Source organism: Plectropomus leopardus, chromosome 21 (genome assembly GCF_008729295.1).
Source record: "Plectropomus leopardus isolate mb chromosome 21, YSFRI_Pleo_2.0, whole genome shotgun sequence".
NCBI classification, from domain to species: domain Eukaryota; kingdom Metazoa; phylum Chordata; class Actinopteri; order Perciformes; family Serranidae; genus Plectropomus; species Plectropomus leopardus.
In genome coordinates this window covers 20,422,268-20,443,225 of record NC_056483.1, presented here as the reverse complement: position 1 = coordinate 20,443,225, position 20,958 = coordinate 20,422,268, and the positions used below count along the sequence as shown (strand labels likewise).

Genomic DNA, 20,958 nt, shown 5'->3' with positions numbered 1-20,958 from the left:
TAAATCGAGCCAAAGTGCATTTTATCCATCATATGAAATGGATGTCTGAGGTCAGATTTTTCTAAATGAAATTTTAGCAGCTTTAATATGTTTTAATAAACGCACTTTGAAAGAAGGTCAGCTTGATATATTGGCAGCTATATATCAAAGCAGCGAGCCCGTAGCTGTTCGGGGTCAAGGGAGCGCTGTAAACTGACATGCTGGGATCAAACTTATCTAAACACTGCACTGGCTGCCATGACATTTAACAAATGAAATAAACACAGTCTCAAAGGAGACCGGCATCATTTTTTTTCTTTCTTTTGCCCCCTCCCTCATTCTCTGCGAAGGTCTGAGGATGGAAAATATGACTCTGACGTGGAAGCACGAAGGTAGAGAGCAGAGCGTGTTGTCAAACATGTCCCGTCTGTCCTCCGCGCTGAGTTATAGGACAAGGTGCTTTAATAGGACAATATGAGGGACTGGAAATTTACAGTTCTCTGTCTTGCGTTTGTCTGCCTCCCTCGCTGTAAACAGCTTGGCGATGAGATGATGGATGATGGCGAATCAGAGCGGGAGATTTTTCCTCACTAAAGACCCTGACCCCGACTCCCCTCCATCTCTTTCTTTCTCCTTTTGAACATGTGTGCTTTCACTTTGTTTTGTGTCTTTTTCTTCTTTTCGACATTTTTCTCACACGTCCTCCATCTCCCTCTGACCCTCTTTTATTTTGTATATTTGAGCAAATGAAGTAATGCAGGGTTGACGGAGGTTCAGCTAGAATAACCTTGACCACTTTGACTATTCATTAACGTGGTCCCTCTCCCCTGGGGGGGGTCAAAGCTAATGGAAATAATAAAAAAGACCCCCCTCCCAGCCAAAGCACATGTTCCTGTCTTGGGGTAAAGTGACATAGCGTCCTCCCCAACCGCGGTCTAACCCTCGGCCCCCTGCCTTTACCTCTGCCTCACCTCTGTTACCTTATTCCCGCACCGCAGGGGTCGTTAGTCAAACAAACTGCGGCCTTTCCCAACCTCTGTCATCGTCGGCCTTAAAGGAGCACGCAGCGTTTTTGAGAAATTTCCCTGTTCGGATTATCTGTTAGGTGATGACAACAGAGGCACCAAAATGATCCATGTGTCTCTTCACACTTCTTTGCTACGATGCTTCATGCTAACACTTTTAGCAGACGCAATCTGTGCTGAAGTGTAAATCTACGTGTAGCATTTTTTACAAATGAAAGAACTGCCTGTTTTGTCTGTTTGTTGACGTGTACATTTGATATTCAAGGTTTTAAAAGGAAATATTTCAAATAGGGGGTTGAGAAAATATAGATACACTCAAGTATTGCAATTTGATACTGTGTCAATACTCAAAAAAATGATTTTTTTTACTGATAGAGGTGAATGTTAATTTCCTATGGTCAGTTTTCACAATTGAATAATGATGTCAAATGAAAAAGAAGCAAACATTTTATGCATATTGCTATGAAAGTTTTCCTAAAATTAGTTTTTAAATACTGCTGTATACATATAAAAAGAGAATTGTTAACCAATTTAAAACAGTTACTTTAATCTGTAACACTTATATAAATTAAGTTTTCTCAACTCAATTTCCAAGCAGTCACGTTAATCAAACTTGATAACTTGAGTTGACAAAACTGAATTAATTTATGCGTTACCAATTGACAGAATTATTTTAATTTGGTTTTCAGTTTTCTTTTTTATCACCTTGTGCAATATGCAATATATTGAATTGTGACCCCTGTATTGTAATACGCTTATCACCAGATTCTTGCCGATACACGGCCCTAATTTTAGCCACAGATTTATCCACTGTGAGGTGATTTATAGGTGTAACAACTCTGCTAATTAGAAAGGACGACTTTATGGCAGTTCACTTATATTCAACCAATTTGTTCTTATTATGTATTATTTTATTTTTTACTTTGTTGTGATATAAAATGCTTTTTACTTTACAAATATTGTCAGTGAAGGCTTTCGTGTGAATCTTCTTTACTTTTAGTCCCAGTCTGGATAAAGAATAAAGGCCTATGATGGTCCACAACAGTTAAAATATTTATTTATTATATTTTATCAATTTGGTATGTATTTCACAAAAAAATACTTAATTTTACATTATTTGTTAATAAACACGTACCAAGAGCTCCATTAAGTTTTGTTTTGTTAAGGCAGAAATTAGTAATTGTTTGTATTATTAATTCATCCACCAGTTATTTCCCTCATTAATCATCTATACTATAAAATATAAAGCCTCCTTCCTGTGGACAGAAAACCCATTAACACCCACTAACATCTAGCTTTTGTCTTTTTGATGGGAATGGTTAAAAAAAGGAGTTTCATTGATTTAAAAAACAGTTGATTTGTTTTGTGACTTATTTAATCATATTTAAAATAATGCAACTTGTATGCTGAAGTGAAAGCGTATAAGGACACAGATTGCTCTGATGTCTTTATTTTTCAAAATGTGGTACAAAATACCAGAAGCTCACATGCATAAGAGCAGAAACATGACTGTGTGTGTGTGTGTGTGATTCTCTGTATCACTGCTAGCTCTCCCTTCACACCTCGGCCTCCACTGGCCAGCTTTGTGTAGTCGACATTTAGCTCCCGATCGCAGCTCAGCACAGGCAGGTCTTTGTGCGTGACAGCTCGCCTCTCCCCTCCGCACTCACACCACGTCCAGGAGGATCGCCCATAAATCAGAGCGCAGACGGAGGAGCGTGGCCTGGGCTTTAGAAGCCGAGTCACTCGTCTCAGAGCTACCAGACATTCATCATGAACGCGGTCCAGCTCGGTCCCGCTGCTCAGAGATGCTCTCACAGCTCCTATTGTTTCCAAGAGGAATGGACTGTTTTCTTTTCTTCCTGAGATTTTCATTGAAAAATGATCCCGCTGAATCGTAAATTCAATCAAGAGAAAAATGGCAACATGTGCAAAGTCTAGGCCCAGTGACAAGCTGTGACCTTGTCTCCCATTAAGATGCACCTAATTTAGCAGGATATCACTTTTCCTGTCTGATGGCCCCCCTGTTGTTTGGGGCTGTCTGCAAGTACAAACACAGCCAGCACCCCTGAGTATACAACTGTACTTTTAACTCATGCTTTGGAGGGGTTACTTCACTTTTACACACTCCCTAACAGTAGTTTCCATTACATCTGTCTCTGTTAATCTTCATTAGTTATAGAATCAGTTGGGTCCAGTGTGAAGGATTTGGGGGGATGTATTGGCAGTAATGAAATATAATAGAACAAGTATGTTTTCTTCAGAGTATAATCACCTCAAAGAATTGTTTGGTTTTTGGCCCCTTTTTACACAGATCCTGCTATAGGGTCGCAATAAAGTCTCTTCTTCATTCCGCCTTTGCATTTTTACAAAGAATCATGCTGCTTTAGTTTGTGATTTTAGACAGCATGCCGGCATCACGGAAGCAAAAAGAGGTGTAATGGGCGTGACATTTAACACACCAGCTTCTAGTGTAACATATAACATACACATCGGCTGCGCTTTCTAAACAATAAAATTGGCATAACATGTCATTTACAATAATTTATCATCTCTGTTATATGTTGGCTAATCTCGTCCTCTGCTCAGAGGGTAAGGAGCTCCCAGACCTAATAGTTTTCACAATTTTCATACATTTTATTCCAGTTTGAGTTAGCTGCTTACTTACGTCAGTTGCATTTTAAATATCCCGCGGTGGTGCACACAGATGTGCCGCCCATGAACCCAGCAAGCTGAAGTTACAATTACTGGCACGTAGGGCAAGTAAAAAAAATGTGAACCTTGGAAAGTCATGGAAAAGTATGACATTTTGTCCGTGAAAATGTGTGTGAGCCCTGTTGACTGATCATATTGGAAATGCATTTATGTGAACAATCTGCGTCTTTTCTTCTTCTTCAGTTGTCCGAAGAGCTGGAAGGGAAATCAGCGAATGGAGAAATCAAAGAGCTTCTCAAACTACTGGACAAACCCCACGTGAAGGTGAGTGTTATTCATTACAGTCTTTATTCATTTTAAATTCTACTACAAGCACATTATCCACTTTTTGGACGACCGTAGTGTTATCTTAAAGAAATATCAGGCAGCTCTGGCTACCACACACTGAATCAAACACAAACTTTGGCTCGTATCCTCGCTGATGTCATCGCGCATACAGTGTGTATCACTCTTTGTTTCAGCGCCATACACAGAATAATATGGTGCATAGATCCAGGCTGTGATTTTTTCTTGTCTCCTTGGCTGCGGCCGCCAGCCTCGTTAGCCAGACGCGGACAGCTACAAAATAAATTTACACATTCTTATTTTTAAATACATCACTGGCCATCCGTCAGGCCCTCCAGGTGTCTCAGCCAGACAGAGCTGCCTGCACGGCGGCGGGATAGAAGGGGAGCTGGACGGGCTCCTTTTTTAATGCACTGTCGTCATGCTTATTTGGGTGCTGCCAGAAACAACAGCTCAGTATGAAGTCCTCTCCCACCACAACACACACACACACACACTCTTAACAGTACAGTGAACACAAATATTCAATACCTCTCAGTGTCAGGGATTGTGAAAAGACAGCGGTTCCCAAAAGGATCACGCTTACAAGTCAAATCATGTGGATTTTTGAATGTCTACTTTAGTGATGTCATGATTAATATCTACTTCTGTGAAATTAAAACCATACACTTATGTACGTATAGATCCACGGACATGAAAGTGGAGTCATGTGTAATTGAGTTCATCACACTTCAGCAGCAATCGACACACACAGTCCCACACAGCCACATGACGGTGGATACACACTCTCACACAGCCACGATCCCGAAGACAAACGGTCACAATCTATCACGGCCTCGCTCTCCCGCTTTGCTACGTGGGGACGTGGTGATCTCCTTCGTCTCTGTCAGAGCCGAAGTGAAATGCGCCGGCAAATGATCACTGCGCTCGCCATGAAGCATGCCTGTGTCAGAAATCCTGCGTTTATTATTTTAATTGCGCTTACGGCGAAGGTATTTGGCGTGGCATTGGATCAATCCATCAAAACGTGGAGCTTGTGAAAGTCATCGATCAGGAAGCTCGGCATCTTCAACTGATGAGGTGAGGAAAGGTGAGGCAGGAGACGGGACTGTGGGCCAGGTGTAGACACACACGCATACACACACGCATATGTGCGGGCCAATACAATATCCTGCCCTCTCATGTACGTGGTTATGGACATGGATCTAGGATATCTCTTTTAAGTGTAAAGGTCACAAATATCATCAGTTTAAATCATGTAATATGGGTTAGGGTTCACAATACTAATAATACTTGATATCTCTTTTGCCAAAAAGGAAACAAGTTCCAGGCGCCTGAAATAGGTCACAGGTCCAGTCATCTGGTGGGTTTGTTGCTGGTGAGAAAACTGTAACAGCCACAGGTTGAGGACCACTCGATTTTCTGTTGTTGTTGCTGTTGTTACATCTCTGCAGCCTTGGGTTGAATATCTGAATGTATCTTTAAGGGTTTTTATACCTCGATGTATGTGACAACCATTGCCGGAGGTATAATGTTTTCGGATTTTCCGTATGTCTATTTGTCCCATTTTTATGAACGTGATATCTCAAGAATGCCCAGAGGAAATTTAGCACAAATGTCCACTTAGACTCAAGGATGAAATAACTAGATTGTGGTGGCCATAGGTCAAAGTTCAAGGTCACTGTGACCTTGTCTGTCTCATTCTTGTGAACCCGATATCTCAAGAACACTGTGAGGGAATTTCTCCAAATTTGACACAAACGTTCACTTGGGCTCAACAATGAGCTGATTAGAATTTGGTGTTCAAAAGTCAAGGTCACCTTGACACAGGTCCATAATTTACACTGAAAAAATTGCATTAATCACCAGCAGACATCCCTTCTTTAAGAGGCTGTACCTGGCTGATTATGGGCTGATATCATATGAAACTGAAAGACCTAAAGAATCTCCTGGTACCAAACATGTCATGATAGCTTCTCAATAAGAGGGAGGAATAACGCTCTGGTCTTTTAACAGAGGTCCCTTGACCTCTGGCCTGAAGATACCTGAATGAAAATGGTTTCTATGTGTACCCATGAGTCTCCTCTTTACATACATGCCCACTTTATGTTAGTCCCATGCAGAACTTTGCTGTCATTTGATTCTAAAGACAATCTGGTCAGAATTGCCTCACCTTGTCAATGTGGACTTCATAACTATTTTGTAATGCAAAATAATGGAATTGAAAACGTGATTAATGGCGATTTCACATAGAAACTGTGAGATTAATCAGGATTTAAAAAATGAATTATTTGACAGCCCTACTAAGTAGATGTAGATTTCCCCTAGTTACCAAGTAAAATAGTTGAGTCAGTGGTGACAAATCTTACTCCATTAATGAGGACTGAATTTAGACCTAAAAGAATACATTCAGAAACTGTCAGAGCTGTTTCTGTTACAGTTAAACAAATATACAGCGCAAACAACACCACATCTGCACTGGTACAAAATCTCAAGCTTAAGCTTCGTGCAGCCTCACCAATATGTACTTGTTGTTTCTCTTCTGTCTGTTTGCTTTCTCTATTCTCTGCTGTCACTCTGTTCTCCCACCACCTCCACACGCCACTCAGCCGACCTGCGCTCCAGTGCAGAACGAGGTCAGCCAAACAATTCCATCCTGACAATGGAAAATATTCGGCTACTGCTTCCTTCACTGCCGGCCGATCGCACCATCAGAAGCACAGAAGCAACTGAGGCCAAGAAAGCCGACACATAGCGCTTTGGCATTTTATCACTGAACTAGATTTATTTCAAACATTTCATGGCTGTGAGATTCCTTGAAAAAGCTTGTAGATCAGAAAAGTTTGAGAATCTGTTTATCAGATAATTAAAGTAAGCTGGACTCACTGGATCTTTTTTGGACTTTAGTGAGTTACAACGAGCTGCCGTGTGTCCGTTTTGGATTGAAATTTTCATATCTGGCGTTCTAAAGCTGAGTGATTGACATCTGCATGTGTTCACAAACTTGCACACACTTACTCAGTCTCTCAACTTCATGACCTCTACTCTTGGTTCAAGATTTGAGCGCCCCGGCCTCAAACATTCCCGCTGGCTTCTTGGTCAACAATAGATTAGTTCCAGCACCTAGGTTTTGAGGCAGGGCTTTGCCTGTAACATACTGACGTTGGCGTTTTCCTGACATTGTGTCTCAGATCGTAGGCAGCATGTGGGCTAAAGTATTAAAACTTTTCTCACTCTTTCTGTCTCCATCTGTCCTCCAGGGCACTTGATACCGTACCAGCCAGGCCCAGTGTAAATCACAGGGCCGGGGGTGTAAAACACAAGCAGATGGCTGCTGCCTTTGAATGGCGTCTCTGTGCGATAGTAACTGTATCACTCTTAATTATGGTTGAAATGATCCATTCCTAGGGTGGGGATATAAATCAGGCTCTTTAAAACTCCCTGCTCTCTTTCTCTTCCTTGCCACAAACTTTCTTTTTTTACGATTCGCACATGAAAAAACAACTTGCACCCATATTAGCCCCCCCTCAGCAAGACTAATATTGACAGTGATGAAAGTGCCAATTATGATGGCCGGCTGTTTCCGGCAGCGTGTATGGAGGCTGGTGTGTGTGTGTACAGGCTCGCAGGATGTTTGACTCGGGGCGGTGCATGCCGAAGTTCAAGGCTCGGGGAGGGTGGGCGTAGGTGAGTGTCAAATCCCAGCTGGCCTACAGCAGCGTCTCCAAGGCGCACAGCAGGGTCCTACCCGCTTGGGTGAAGCAGTTACCGTGCACCGATCCAGCTGAAAAACGAGTGGGCCGGTGACAGGGCCGGGGGGCTTTAATGAGAGGCCAATGCCAGGAATGCACCAGCAGGTTTATTTAGTCAAGCTCAGTGATCTGTTTTTCTAGGATCCCTATTATGCCTAATGAACACAAACACACGAAGCGAGAGAGGACGGGATGCCTGGAAAACAAGGGTGGCTTCCCTTCATCTTTCTTTCCGTCTCGCACTCCATTTTCTCCTCAGCTGCAGGGCTTGAACAAGGATATAACTCTAGATTTGATTAGGTGGCTAATCCACCAACACCGAGGCATAACAAGACCCACTGACTCATATCAGCCCAATAAGAAAGCCTCCATACAGGGACTTCTGTGTGTGTGTGTGTGTGTGTGTGTGTGTGTGTGTGTGTGTGTGTGTAAAACATTTGTACCTGTGTAGCTGTGCTCACATGTCAACGGTCAGCAGCCAGGGCATGTACCATGTGCTATCTATTAGCATACAGCTGTTATTGCTACTTCCTCAAGAGTTTTTACAAGGAATTAGCTGTGGCTCTGTTACGGGTTGTTAGGCACGGCCATGGGGGAGAATGTGGCAGTGGGGAGCAATGCCAGATTTGAGGAAGTGCCATCGATGAGGGGACTCTCACAGGTCAGGATATGAGGCCTGATGGATCGAGTTCAGGGGAAACTGTATGGCAGGTTAGTGGAGGAAAGGTTGAGGTGGGCATGGGAAAGAAATGTGTCTGGTTCTGTTTGTAATTTTTACTCTGTTTTTTAGCTAATTATTTATGACTGCAACAACCAGGTTAGATTTAATATAAAATAAATCATTTATGTGTTCATCAAAATGTCAGAATACAGGGTAAGGTACACATTTCATTTCCCAAAACCCAAGATGACATGTTCACACTTTCATTAGTTTAAGCCAAATTTCCACAATCCATTTTTTTTTTTATTTTGCTGTTATATAAAACAGAAAAAGCAGCAAGTTCTCATATATGATAAGCTGGATTCAGAAAATGTTTGACACTTAAATAATATTTTTGCTGGATTTATTATTTGAACACTGAAGTTCAAAATGAGTTTCAGTTAATTTTATATGCACAGGTTAAAATCAGACATATATCATAGACATAGCAATGGAAAATAATTTTCAAGAACATCTGTGAGGGGCCATGACAAACCTTTCACCTAATATAGTATCGGTTTCCAAGATTATTTTCAATAAGATCCACTTTACAGTGTACATCAACAGCAGAATATAATTCCTGAAATTTATTTATGGCTTTTGTTTTTGGTGTGCCACCCCTAGATTTTCAGTTGCCCCATCTGATCACCCTATGGTAAAAATCTGGGGGCTACGAAAATCATTTTACAAAGTTGTTGATCGTGAGTCAATCTCCAATCTCATTCCCGGGACTAATACTGCACAGCGTCAGGAAAATAGTGTAGTTTTGCTTTTTGGGCCTATTTGAGTGTCCCACCCTGCTGAGAGTCTGATGGACGCTTGGCTGACCCACATGTTGTCGCGACCCGGATCAAGTGCTGTGACTGACAGTCAAACACCATAAAGAGAGCCACAGCACTGCATGTATCCAACCTCAGACTCAAAAACATTTTCCCTTTTTTCCTGCAACAGCACAGGCTGGCTTTCACTATAGGATGTTTTTGGAAAACTCGATACAACGGCCAATTAAAGATGAATTTCTCATACATCTATGGGAGAAAAAACAGAGAAGGTAAAGAAAACAGGAAAAAGATGGTGGCCCACGAAGTCAGATTATTTAAATATTTGCTCTGTGATATTTTATTCAGCTTTCAGTGGAGCGCTGATTCCATTCACTGTGGTAAAGTTATGTATGTTCACATGTGGTGCTGAGTCCTAGAATGCAGCATTAATGACGTCATCACTACATTGTGGAAACTGTGACCTCTCCCTCTGCGTCTTGACATGGTGCTATGATCACAATATATAGTATGTTATATATCGAGCACAGGTTTTGAATCCCATGCAGTTTGCTTTTATTGTCCTCATCTGCAAACAGTTTGGGTTTTCTGCGCTCCAAGAGAATATTTCAATACTATAATGACCGCATCCCCAGACATACAATACAACACAAAGTGTGTGTTTATGTACGGCGCAGATGAAAGCCAGGAACACATTGTTTAGGCCCGTTCTGAGAAACGAACAAACTTTTTTGGGGGAGAAAAATGCATGAAAGATAAAACTGAAGAAGAGCAAAACAAAAAGAATAGAGGGGATTAATGGCATTTGAGAGAAGTTTGGACAGCAGGACCGAGAAAACAAGAGGAATCAGGGAGGAAGATAAGATGGAGAAAAATATGGATTTAAATGTGTGTTCTTCTGGGAATTTGAGTAAATGTGTTTATTTTTTGTCTGGTCTGTCGCCTGGTTTTGAGTTACAACCTTATTAAGGGTTTATATCAAGATGAAGTTTGGGGTAAGAGTTGAAATGAGGTCAGTTAAGTTCAAGTAAAATTCAAATTTATCACTACTTGGATCTTTCTCTTGTCGTTCTGTCCGAAACCTCTTTTGGTTATGATAAAATTGTATTCAGCAAGTTAACTGCCAAAATGTGGAAACACAGTGCTATCTTCTACGTACAAAAAAGTCAGATGGGACGAAACACACGAACATTCAGATAACAGGTTGTTAATATGCCAGCAGCTCAGCCAGATTATCTTAATCACTTCATTTAATGGTAAAACTGAAAGTGAGAACACCTGCAATGTCAGTCCACGGCCAGTCAGCACCGTGGATGGATTACGCTACTAAACGGGACTGCCAGGCACGGGCCAGAGGCCCAAAGTGTCAAGGGCCTTTCTGCCCCTCACCTGCAAAATGTCGCTCGAATAGACACGTAACGTCCCGGAAAAGAATGAAAATGTCAACAAGAAACACAAAACACAAAAACAACCATAGAGAGACAAAAAACAACTACAAACGTGCAAAACATCTGCAGAGAAACTCACAATGACAAAAAGAGGCAGCAAAGCACGAGAAGACACAAAATGACAACAAAGAGATGCAAAGCAACTATAAAGATGAGCTAAATGACACAAAAATACAGAGGTGTGGAACGACTTCAGAGAGATGCAAATCAACGACACAAATTGGCGAAACAGCTACATACATTTGTGATGCGCTATTCACAGCTGCAACGATTAATCAATTAGTTGTCGTCTATTGAATTTATCACCTATTAATTTGTGAATCAATTAATTATCTGGTAATATTTTAAGGGTAAAAAAAGAGATGTGAATATTTTAGTAAATTTATGGACAAAAGAAGACATTCGAGGACGTCTTCTTGGGCTTTGCAAAACACTAATCAACATTTTCTACCTTTTTTTCCCCCTTTTAATGCACCAAACAACTAACTTTTTCGATTTTCCTCTCTGCTGTTTGATATTATGCTGTTTTTTGTTTTGTTTTGACCTGCCAAGGGACTACAGATGTGAATCAGTTTGAAGCTATAATCTGATGCGGTACATCAGATGGTGACATTAATGTTTTTAAACTGTTTCTTTTAAATAAAAAATAAATAAGTTATAGTATACAGTAGGACCAGGAGAATAGAAAGAGCCAAGTCCTCACAAGTCTACAAGACAAACGGTGTGTGTGCATCTGTATGTGTGTTGGTCAGCTTGTCTCTCAGTGGCTCCTGGCCACGGAGCTCCGCTTGTGTCTCCTCCTCTCATCTGCTCCCAGTTAGCAACATCTTGAACGCTGTACTGCAGCATGCTCCCATGTCGTAAAACACACGGCTCCTCTTCTCACCATATCCTTCTCTCTCTCGCTCTCCCTCTGTCTCTATACTTTTGTCTGGCACATGGGGTGGAAGATGTTTTTCTCACTTTTCTCTCCCCTCTTCTCAACCACGGAAAAAGCAGCACGCGTCCAGCTGCATCTTGGTCCGGACACGGAGTCGTTAAATACTTTGAAAAATGAACATCTCAATGGCATCATTCTTGTCTGCGTCCCGTCTCTTTTTTATGTCTGCTCGTGAGCGTGTGAAATATCTGAGGCGACTGAGAACTTCATTACTTTGAGCCCGCCGACGAAACAGCGCCTAACAACGCTTCCCAAAGTGTTTACCACCTTGCCCTGAAAAGCATCGGCACTGGAAAAGGTGGCCAAGGTTGCCCCCTGCCTCTACCCAACACCCTTTCAGTCACAGTCCCTGGTGAGCAGCGGTGCAGGGTAGGAGCTGGTTGCCTTTAATCAGAGAGATGTATGGAGGCAGAGCTTGGACCTAATGACAATTAACGCATGGACCTAAAAGTTCTGGCTCTGAGCGCGTTCAAATCCATCAAACAGCACCCCAATTCATAACCATCCTCCCCAAAGTCTCTGCAGTTTCTCCGTCCTGCTCAAAGGAACAAATGATAGATTGAACTTGTAACAGCATATTTTCCTACTCTTTATTTTGCTAATTATAACAATGCAAAGCTCAGACCTTAATGGTTTGACTGATAACCCTTGCCTCTCATTTCTCTCCTCCCATCCATCCATCCCTCCATCCTTCTCCTTCCTCCAGAGCCTCCTGTCAGTCCACGACACGATCGCCCTAAAGAGTTACGACCCCGAACTACCTCCGCTGCCTGAAGACATAGACGATGATGAGGATTCTGTGAAAATCATAAGACTGGTCAAAAACAAGGAACCTCTCGTAAGTGACTTTTTCAGTCATCTCAAACTGAGCATCATGCAGCAACATTCTCTTGATATATGTAGTTATATATATATACATAAAGAAAATATAAGAGAAGTCAACTCCAAATGCACCAAACGTTCTTGACCATCCAGATATGCTCTGACCAGGTGTGCTTATGAATCCCACTTGATCATAAGTCACCTACCTAGCACAGGTAACGCCGCATAAACACTATATTGAGGTTTATATGAGGTTAATATAAAGTATTAAAAGTAAAAGTACACATGCAAAAGGTTTAAATTAATTAAATAAATCAAAATAATGAGAATAATTAAAAAGGGAAGTGGCAAGCCCTCATAGTTTCAGTATATATGAGAAGCTGGAACTATAAAGTTTATTTTGCATGAAAAAAATACAGCATCATGAAACATAGTTGAAAATTCATTTTCTAATCTATTGTTTTAGATATATGTATATTTTCATAGACATAGTTTGTGTGCGGAAATCTTATTGTGTAAAGTAGTTATCTAATGAAATGTGTTTTGCACAAAAAAATGACTTATAGGTTAATAACAATAGTTGTCAGTTTATTTTCTAATTAATTTACTTATTGTTTTAGCTGCATTTATTTACTTTCATACGGTTTGTATGCAAAACTCTTAATTTGTAAAGTAGTTATCTAATAATAGTGTAGTAAAAAGTACAATTTTCCCTCTGAAGTTTAGCGGAGTAGAATTGAAACGTGGCACGAGTGTAAAATAACGCTGAAGTTCCTAAGATTTGTACCTAAGTATAGTACTTGAGTAAATGTACTTAGTTACATTCCAGCACTGGTCAGCAGAGGGACACACAGTAACTGAAATTACAGAAATTGGGATTATTGTACCAAGTATAATAATATTTCTTAAACCCTGGAATTGAATAATCCAATTATTCTAAAACATTTTAATTTTAAATCTTCCTCAAACATAAAACATATTTTTCTTTGTGCTGGGCAACATGTTGAAGATGATTTTCTCTTATGTTGGTCCAGGTGCTCTTAACCACTTGCTAAATTTTCTATTATCTAAGATAAAAATAAGAAAACACTGATGAATCCTAGAAATCAATAGATACTAACAAAATGAGAACAATTCGTGGATATGAGCAAAAAAAAAGAGGAAAATGTGTTTGTATATTGTTTCTTGTGTTTGATTTGCGCATTGTGATTTTAAGAAGCTCCCAAAAGTTTAGAAGATGGTTTTGGGAAGTCAGTGGATTGTAAAATGTTATGTTTTTGGGTTACCCCAGTGGCCTTGGTGTCAGGGCAATGAACCATAGGCCGCAACATCCCCAGATGGAGCCAGGGGATACCAGGGAGCTTTTGTTTTGTCGTTCCCCAGTGAAAGTATCAAAAGTCTTTAAACAAAACATGAGTTCTTTTTTAATTTGTGTTGAACATCGTCAAGAAACCGTCAAGAAAATCCTGCTTTCGAGACTCTGTGTTGACTAATCCCTGAGTGTCTGAATACTTGTACCAAAGCAGCATCCGAACCACAGTTCAAGCCAATACCATACATGCTTCTGAGGTACTCGCCTGTGGGAATCCAACCCACAACCTTGAAGTTGTAAGCACACCAAAACCGACCACAATTACCCTGCTCTTGGCCACGAGTATTTTCAGCCAGTCTAGGCTCTGTGTCTGCAAACGGCTTCCTCCTGGTCAGTGTTGCTCTCTCATTGTAACATGCGAGTCACGTCCACGCTCTTCAGACATGGTCCCAGACGTCAACAACCACTCGTCTGTCTCGGCCTCGGGCCCCAACTCAACAGCAGCGACATCATGGCCCCGCATTTTCACTCCACCCCTTGACCCATGTCTGTACGTGTCGTGTGATGGCGGCCTTTTCCTGCTTTCCCATGCTTTTGTCGTCTAGTGCGGCATGTTTGGGAATCCGTAATCGCACCAAGCCTAATTGCAGCTGGTTTTGGTCGCACCACATACCTTTTTTTTCAGCTTTGATTATTTTGTTGATTCCACGATTCTCTCGACTGACCTCTCCGTCCTGTGACACATAAACACACAACTACTAAAGTACGTAGCGGCCTGTCAAAGATCCATCTGTCATCGCAGCACTTTGTTTTGCCCTGAAGCCCCGCCCAGCTTTGATCTGCGCCGGACGTGTCCTGGCCCTGGCTGCCTCTATTTTCACTTTGTGGTTTTCGCCCAGACCACCATCTTGGCTCCAGGCCGGCGCACTCCTCTCACCACACCCCGGGGGGAAGCAGAACACACCTAAGCCATTTTTGGGTCCCTGCCTGTTGCATGTTCTGTGGAGCTGCTGAACGTAATAATGTGGCTTGGAGGAATTCTCACTCTCCCTCGTAACACACATTGTCGCGGGCGCTTCCTGCTCCGGCCTCTCCCGAGTCTGATGTTGGATCACGTTCCCTGAAACCATAATGTGATTTACACCCGCCCCGGCTCGGCTTAATCATCTCACTGGTGTTATTCCATTACACGACCTGATTCTTTTTTGTCTCAGCGATTTGGCTCCTGAGAGCATCTGAAACGCACATTTATGATGTGTGACATTGCGTGTTATTGTACAATATTGAAGGTGTTAATTATGTAGAATATATTTTTGTAGTAATATAGCGGCTCAGTTTGAGTTTAGAGGTTAAGGGTGCACTCTGGTTATTGTGTGTTTCAAAGAAAATAAATAGAAAAGGGCTGTGCCTCCGGGGTTCCTCAAGGGGTCAACACTTGGTCACTTTTATAAATACTCCTGCAATTTGAAAGTGGTTTCACTTAATGTGGCTGTTTGAGTGCAATATATCATCAGTATTACTGCAGTATTGTTGCAATGGCAGCTAAGTTTTCTACCACTATATTTGCTTATGTTCACTCCCTACAGGCTTTGACACATAACAGCCTAAAATTTTGATTTATAGCAGGAAATCAAGTCATGATAACTCCCAACCTGCATTAGACAGTACATTTTATTTTGCCTCCGCACTGGTGACAACCAAGGCCAGGGTGTTCATCTGTCCAACCCATATTCGTAAACACAATATCTCGGGAACACCTTGAGGGAATTTCTGCAAATTTGGCAGAAAGGTCCACCTGGACCCACGTATGAACTGATAAAATTTTGGTGGTCAAAGGTTAGTGTGACCTTGCGTCCATCTTACTCTTATGAGCATGATATCTTGAGACAGCCTTGAGGGAATGTCTTCAATTTTGGCACAAACGTCCATGTCTCAAGAATTCATTCACTAATTATGACAAAATTTCACAGAAATGTCCAGTTAGATAAAATGATAAAGTGATAACGTTTTCTATCCAACATGTCGAAGTTAAATTTTACTGTCTGCAAATAATTTGCAAAATTACTTTTATGGCCATTATTCAACCTCATTACTCTGGAACAGAAGGGGTTCTTGACACTCATGTTTAGCCAAAAAATACATTTAAGTCTTCACTACATATATTAATTGATTCTGAACATTCATGGATGTAAACTGAAACTGGTGGAGGCATATGAACGCAAGCCGCTAATGCTAGTTCAGAAATGCAACGACAGTCTTTTAATTCGCCATCACGCCAGTGACATCTGTGAGGAAGCAAGTTTGACCCGACTGCTGTGAAGCCGTTTCCTCCTTGTAAGCCTTAGCTGTCCTCTCACTGCCCAGTGGACCCACAGGGCACGACTGCTGCCCATAATCTCCTGTGGCTATAATTTAGGCTTGACCGTGGTGTGGACAGCAGCAGGATTACACTGCGGGGCATAGCTTTTCCGTGTATGCGTGAAAAAAAACAAGAAATACTCAAGTGCTGCTATTGTGGCAGTGTGCATTCTTTGAAATGCCATGTATAATGGTGTTGTGTTTGTTCTGGAAGCACCAGGAAAAGGGCAACTTGAACCACCCTGGGATTAGAACAAGAGAATCCACTGTGGCTTCTTTTTGAGCAAAGACTTGGAATCTCAGAGAAAGACTTCCATCATCCTGTTTGCATCCACACACCTTTGGTCAAAAGCAATGACTCTTCTCTGTCTTGTGACCACTAAAAAATGACTGCGCCCCGAGAGAGTGAGACTTGCATTTGTCAGATAGTTCCTGTGGGAATGGGGCAAAGTCTTGTAGTGAAGAAAATGGGGCTTCTGCACTTCTTACTGTGTAGCTAAAGGCATTTTCACACCAAATTTATGCTCCGTAATTTGTCATTCTTATACGCATTAACCTTTCACACCTTGTCAGGTGCAAATATTTTCCGAAAAGATTTGCGGCAGAGAGAAGTGAAACCTGAGAACACGTTACACTCTTTGAACTCCACAGCTTTCACTTATCTCTGTTTATTAGCATCATGTAGCTCTCTTTTTCTTCTGATGTACACATCACATAGAGGTTTCTCCACAATATTTTACCCCCTCCACTGGAAAATAACAATAAAAAAGGTTGGACAGCAGTATTTTTTTAAGTTATTACTCATGAAAGAAACATGTATGACCAGCGCCATCTCAGGGTGTCTGCAGGTCGTTAAAAAGTTTTAAAACCTATTCATTTTAATTGTATAAATGTGGGCTTAAAAAGACATAAATTGTCTAAACTTTGAATTTGTGAGGTCTTAATTTCACAATACATACAGGTTTCTCCACAATATTTTACCACCTCCACTGGAAAATAACAAAATATATAAGGTTGGATGGCTAAAGTAATAACTCGAGAAAGAGGCAAATGCATCACCAGCGCCATATCAAGGTTTCTGTAGGTTGTTCAAAAGTTTTAAAATGTCATCAGTTTAATTTTACAAATGGTAGGCTTTAAAAGACATTATATAGTTGTAACTTTGAATTTGTCAGGTTATATTTTCCATGAACATTTTATTTTATTTTGCTGTAAATCTACATCTCTAAAACTACCGCTGGACATACTTTTTTACTTCATACTTGAACTTACCCGTTACCACTGTGTATATTAATGTAAGTCACTCTGAAAAACATATTCCTGCATAAAACAGGGATCTCACGGTCATGGAAAATCTGTAAAAGAAATGGAATTTCACAATCTCATTTTGGGAAAGTCATGAATTTAGTGAAATCCTTGCAAGTTTTGGAAAGTGTAATGAAATGAATTGTTACATTGATCTTAATGGATAACGTACCATTCACACCTTTCTTCCTTAACCTTCCATGAGGGAACCATTTCACAAAACTCCTTGTTTGATATGTACTACTTTTTTTTTCATCTCATTATATCCATTCATGGACCAGAAAAACTGAGATTTATAGCCTCTTTTGTAAGAGTGTCCTTGCCAAGACAGGCAGCAACCAAAGTTACAGACAGACAACATGGAGCAAAAATACAAAATAAAGATATACAACTCCAAAAAGTAAAACAAAACAAAACAAATAAAAGATAAAAAACACAAAAAGAATACCAAATAAAGTTACCACAAGGAATGACTAAAAAATATGTTTTATATTCTCTAAGTAAACCATAAAAACATGACAATAAAACCTAACTCACCTTTATACCTAGCTGAAATTCTTAAAAAAAGAAAAATATGATTTGTCAAAAAATCACAATTAAATCTAGTTAAAAATGATCTTCACAAGGGCCATAAAAAACATTTCATTTAAGTGTCTGATACTTGTAGACATCCTGCATATGTTCACCTTTGAACTGCTTATAATACAACTTTTAGACACTACCAATATTTATGGATCTGAATATGAAAATTTATTGAAAATTTAGTGTCCCAGCAGAACAGCTCCTTATGGTAACATCACATACTCATAAATGTCCTGAAATACCAATGACAGATGTCAAAATGTTACACTTAGTGTGAAATGGCCCTAATAGTCCTCAGGTTACTTTGTGATTCGTGGAGGTGAATCTATTCCGTTTTTACGACCGTCTAATTTCACAGTACGTTTTAAACTCTGCATTTACCTCTGGCCCCTTAACAATTGTCATCCTGTACATCTTTAAAGGGAAACTGACCCTAATGAACAGTAAGATCGTACATTAAGGAAGCGGCCAGCGGGTCAGATGCTCGCGGTGAAGTCACAACCATTCCACTAACCAATAAAAAAGCCTCTAATTGCGCCAGGTCCTCATTCACTGCCGCACCAAATTGATTTGGATGTGCCCTTTAACTCGCAATTTCATATAATCAGCCTGAAATTCTCAAACTTGACATCATAACAGCGTGGCTGTGCAATATCTAATTTCCTCTCCGTCTCTCCTTACGTCGCTTGCTTTTATTTTCTGCTTCACTTTTTTCTCCGTCTGCCTTTGTCTCATTCTACAGTTCTGGTTATTGTGGGGACTGGGCTACAGTTAGCACGCAGGCCCCCTTTTCCTTGTGAGTCATCCATTAAGTTAATTGTGATTAGTTGAGTGGATTGTATTCAGTAGCTCTGATTAATTGCTATCATTTCTCAGAGCGTGACTTCATGCCACATTTGGGCGAAACTGTAAAAACTCTATCTCGCAGGACGACCTTCCTTTTCTTCTTCTCCTCCTTTTTCTGTTCTACTCCCTGCTCTCCCGCTGCTCTCCCAAACCGGTGGATTTATTAGCTCAAGTGTCGGGACAATGAAATAATTGGGTTTTGGAAAGCAGCAGCAAACATGTGCGCACACACAGAAACATCAGCTCTGCCATGTCTTTTTATTGGAAGAATGTGTTATTTTGGATGAGGTTTCAGAACAGTTTTGGGGGGGGGGGGCAAAATCTGAGCGTTTAGGGGGTTGCGTCAGTGCTGAGTATGTGGCGTAGTGGCTGATATAGTGGTGAGGTTTGCCTCCGGTGATGAAGGGCTTGAGTGCAGACTGACTAATGGGAGAACTCTGGACAAAAAGTTGGAGGAAGCTAGAATGCACTGGTGTTACACAACTCATATCCCCCATCCAAAAAAAAAAAAGAAACATTTAGGAGCTTGGAGGGTTAAGAGAGGCCTAAAACATGAGCTACAAAAATGTCCACCTTAAAAAGTGATATAGTGACACAGCTTTCATTGTTGTTAATGAAACCTTAAATTACCAATTTCTCTAGATTAATGTGTCATTTTCTTGGTAATGGTGTATTGACATGCCATATTTTGACTATTTGTAGTCATCATTGTATGAATTGCTGGCTAAAGGACTTGTTAAAAGGAATTGTTCATTCCCCAAATGGCCATTTGTACTGTATGTCAGTTCTTCACCCTGTGTTATGCTGAATTTCTAAAAAAAGACTTTTTTTCTGTGGTTAATTGAAAAATCTTGATAAGTTGCAGTCATCGGGCACCATATTTAGCAACAACAAAACAAACTGCTAAAACCGTAATATCTAAAACATCTCTGCATAAACAGACTCACACATGAATGAGTAACCCCCATCCACCTTTGATACAAAAGTGTTTTAAAATGTTTTGGCTTTCATGGAAATGCAGTTGTTTGGGAAGTACTGAGCATTTGACTGTTAGAGAAGTCAGTTTCAGTTAGCATAAAAACACATTAACTGATTATTAAATGGTTTATTTTTAAGAAAAACAAAGTAAAATGATTTGAAAAATAAGAGGCCTTTCCTTTCAGTGAGAGCTCCATTTACTCTGAGTGCTTTAGCGCTGCATTTCCAAAATGCTATCCATTTAGAGGTGGTGAAATTTTAATGTTTTGTGATGTAAGTGTCTTGACTTTTATTTTATTTTCTGTTGGCTTTGCTGACAGACAGACAGCAAGACATGTTAACTTGTAAAAGCATTGTGCCCACTGCCCACCCTGCGGTCTCTGCTGGATAACTAATCTTAAGTTTGGCTGCTCAGCACTGTGCGCCAGCCGGTCGGGTTGGAGCTAGCCAGCGACACTGCTAATTCACTACAGCTAGTAGCAGTAGTTGCTGCAAAATGTGGTGGCCATCCACTGCTTTCCCCCCAGGTAGCCCCGGTGAGTGTGCGGGCTCATGCGGGCTTCTGTGCCACAAAACTCCTTTAGCATTATGTATTATGTTAGCACCACTAGCTGAGCTGACACTGTTGTCGGTGCTAACAGAGCTTACAATGATATATGATAGTTAACTGTGCTAAAGGGGATTTTCACCTCAAAACTGCATTTTGTGAGCCTTACAGTGCAGAGTGTCTCTTCCTCTGTGCCTCATCACGTCCGCTGCAGGTTGTACCAAAAAGTAGCAACAGTCAAGAGCACTTACTCTGTAAGCAAATCTGGAGACCAAACATAAACAAAAAAAAAAAAACAACTGCTCGACTTTAAGGTGTCTCCAAAATTAGTTGTGTGTGTTTGTTAACAGATGTTTTAATATTGATTTGCTGTTGCTGAACGTGGTCCCCAAAGACTCTGATTCATCAGGAATTTTTTTCCACTTTTGGATTCTTCATTCACGGTGGAGACTTTCAAGAAAAAACAACAACTAAGTAACACGGGGTGAGCAATAGATTACAGATAATTATTTAGTGGGTTGAATTTTCCTTTAATTGTCTTTTTTTATGCCATGGAGGAGCCATAGCATCATCCCAAAGCATCTT

General features: G+C 40.7%; 1 protein-coding gene across 2 annotated transcripts in view; it reads left to right on the top strand.

Moving 5' to 3' along the window:
• The window catches only part of mpp7a (membrane palmitoylated protein 7a), a 171,563-nt gene that overhangs the window by 80,460 nt on the left and 70,145 nt on the right, over window positions 1-20,958 (top strand). For both annotated transcript variants that reach the window (XM_042510456.1, XM_042510457.1), the window contains exons 5-6: window positions 3,903-3,983; window positions 12,330-12,461. In XM_042510456.1, the coding sequence (XP_042366390.1) occupies window positions 3,903-3,983; window positions 12,330-12,461 (213 nt within the window). The remainder of the gene's footprint in view (window positions 1-3,902; window positions 3,984-12,329; window positions 12,462-20,958) is intronic.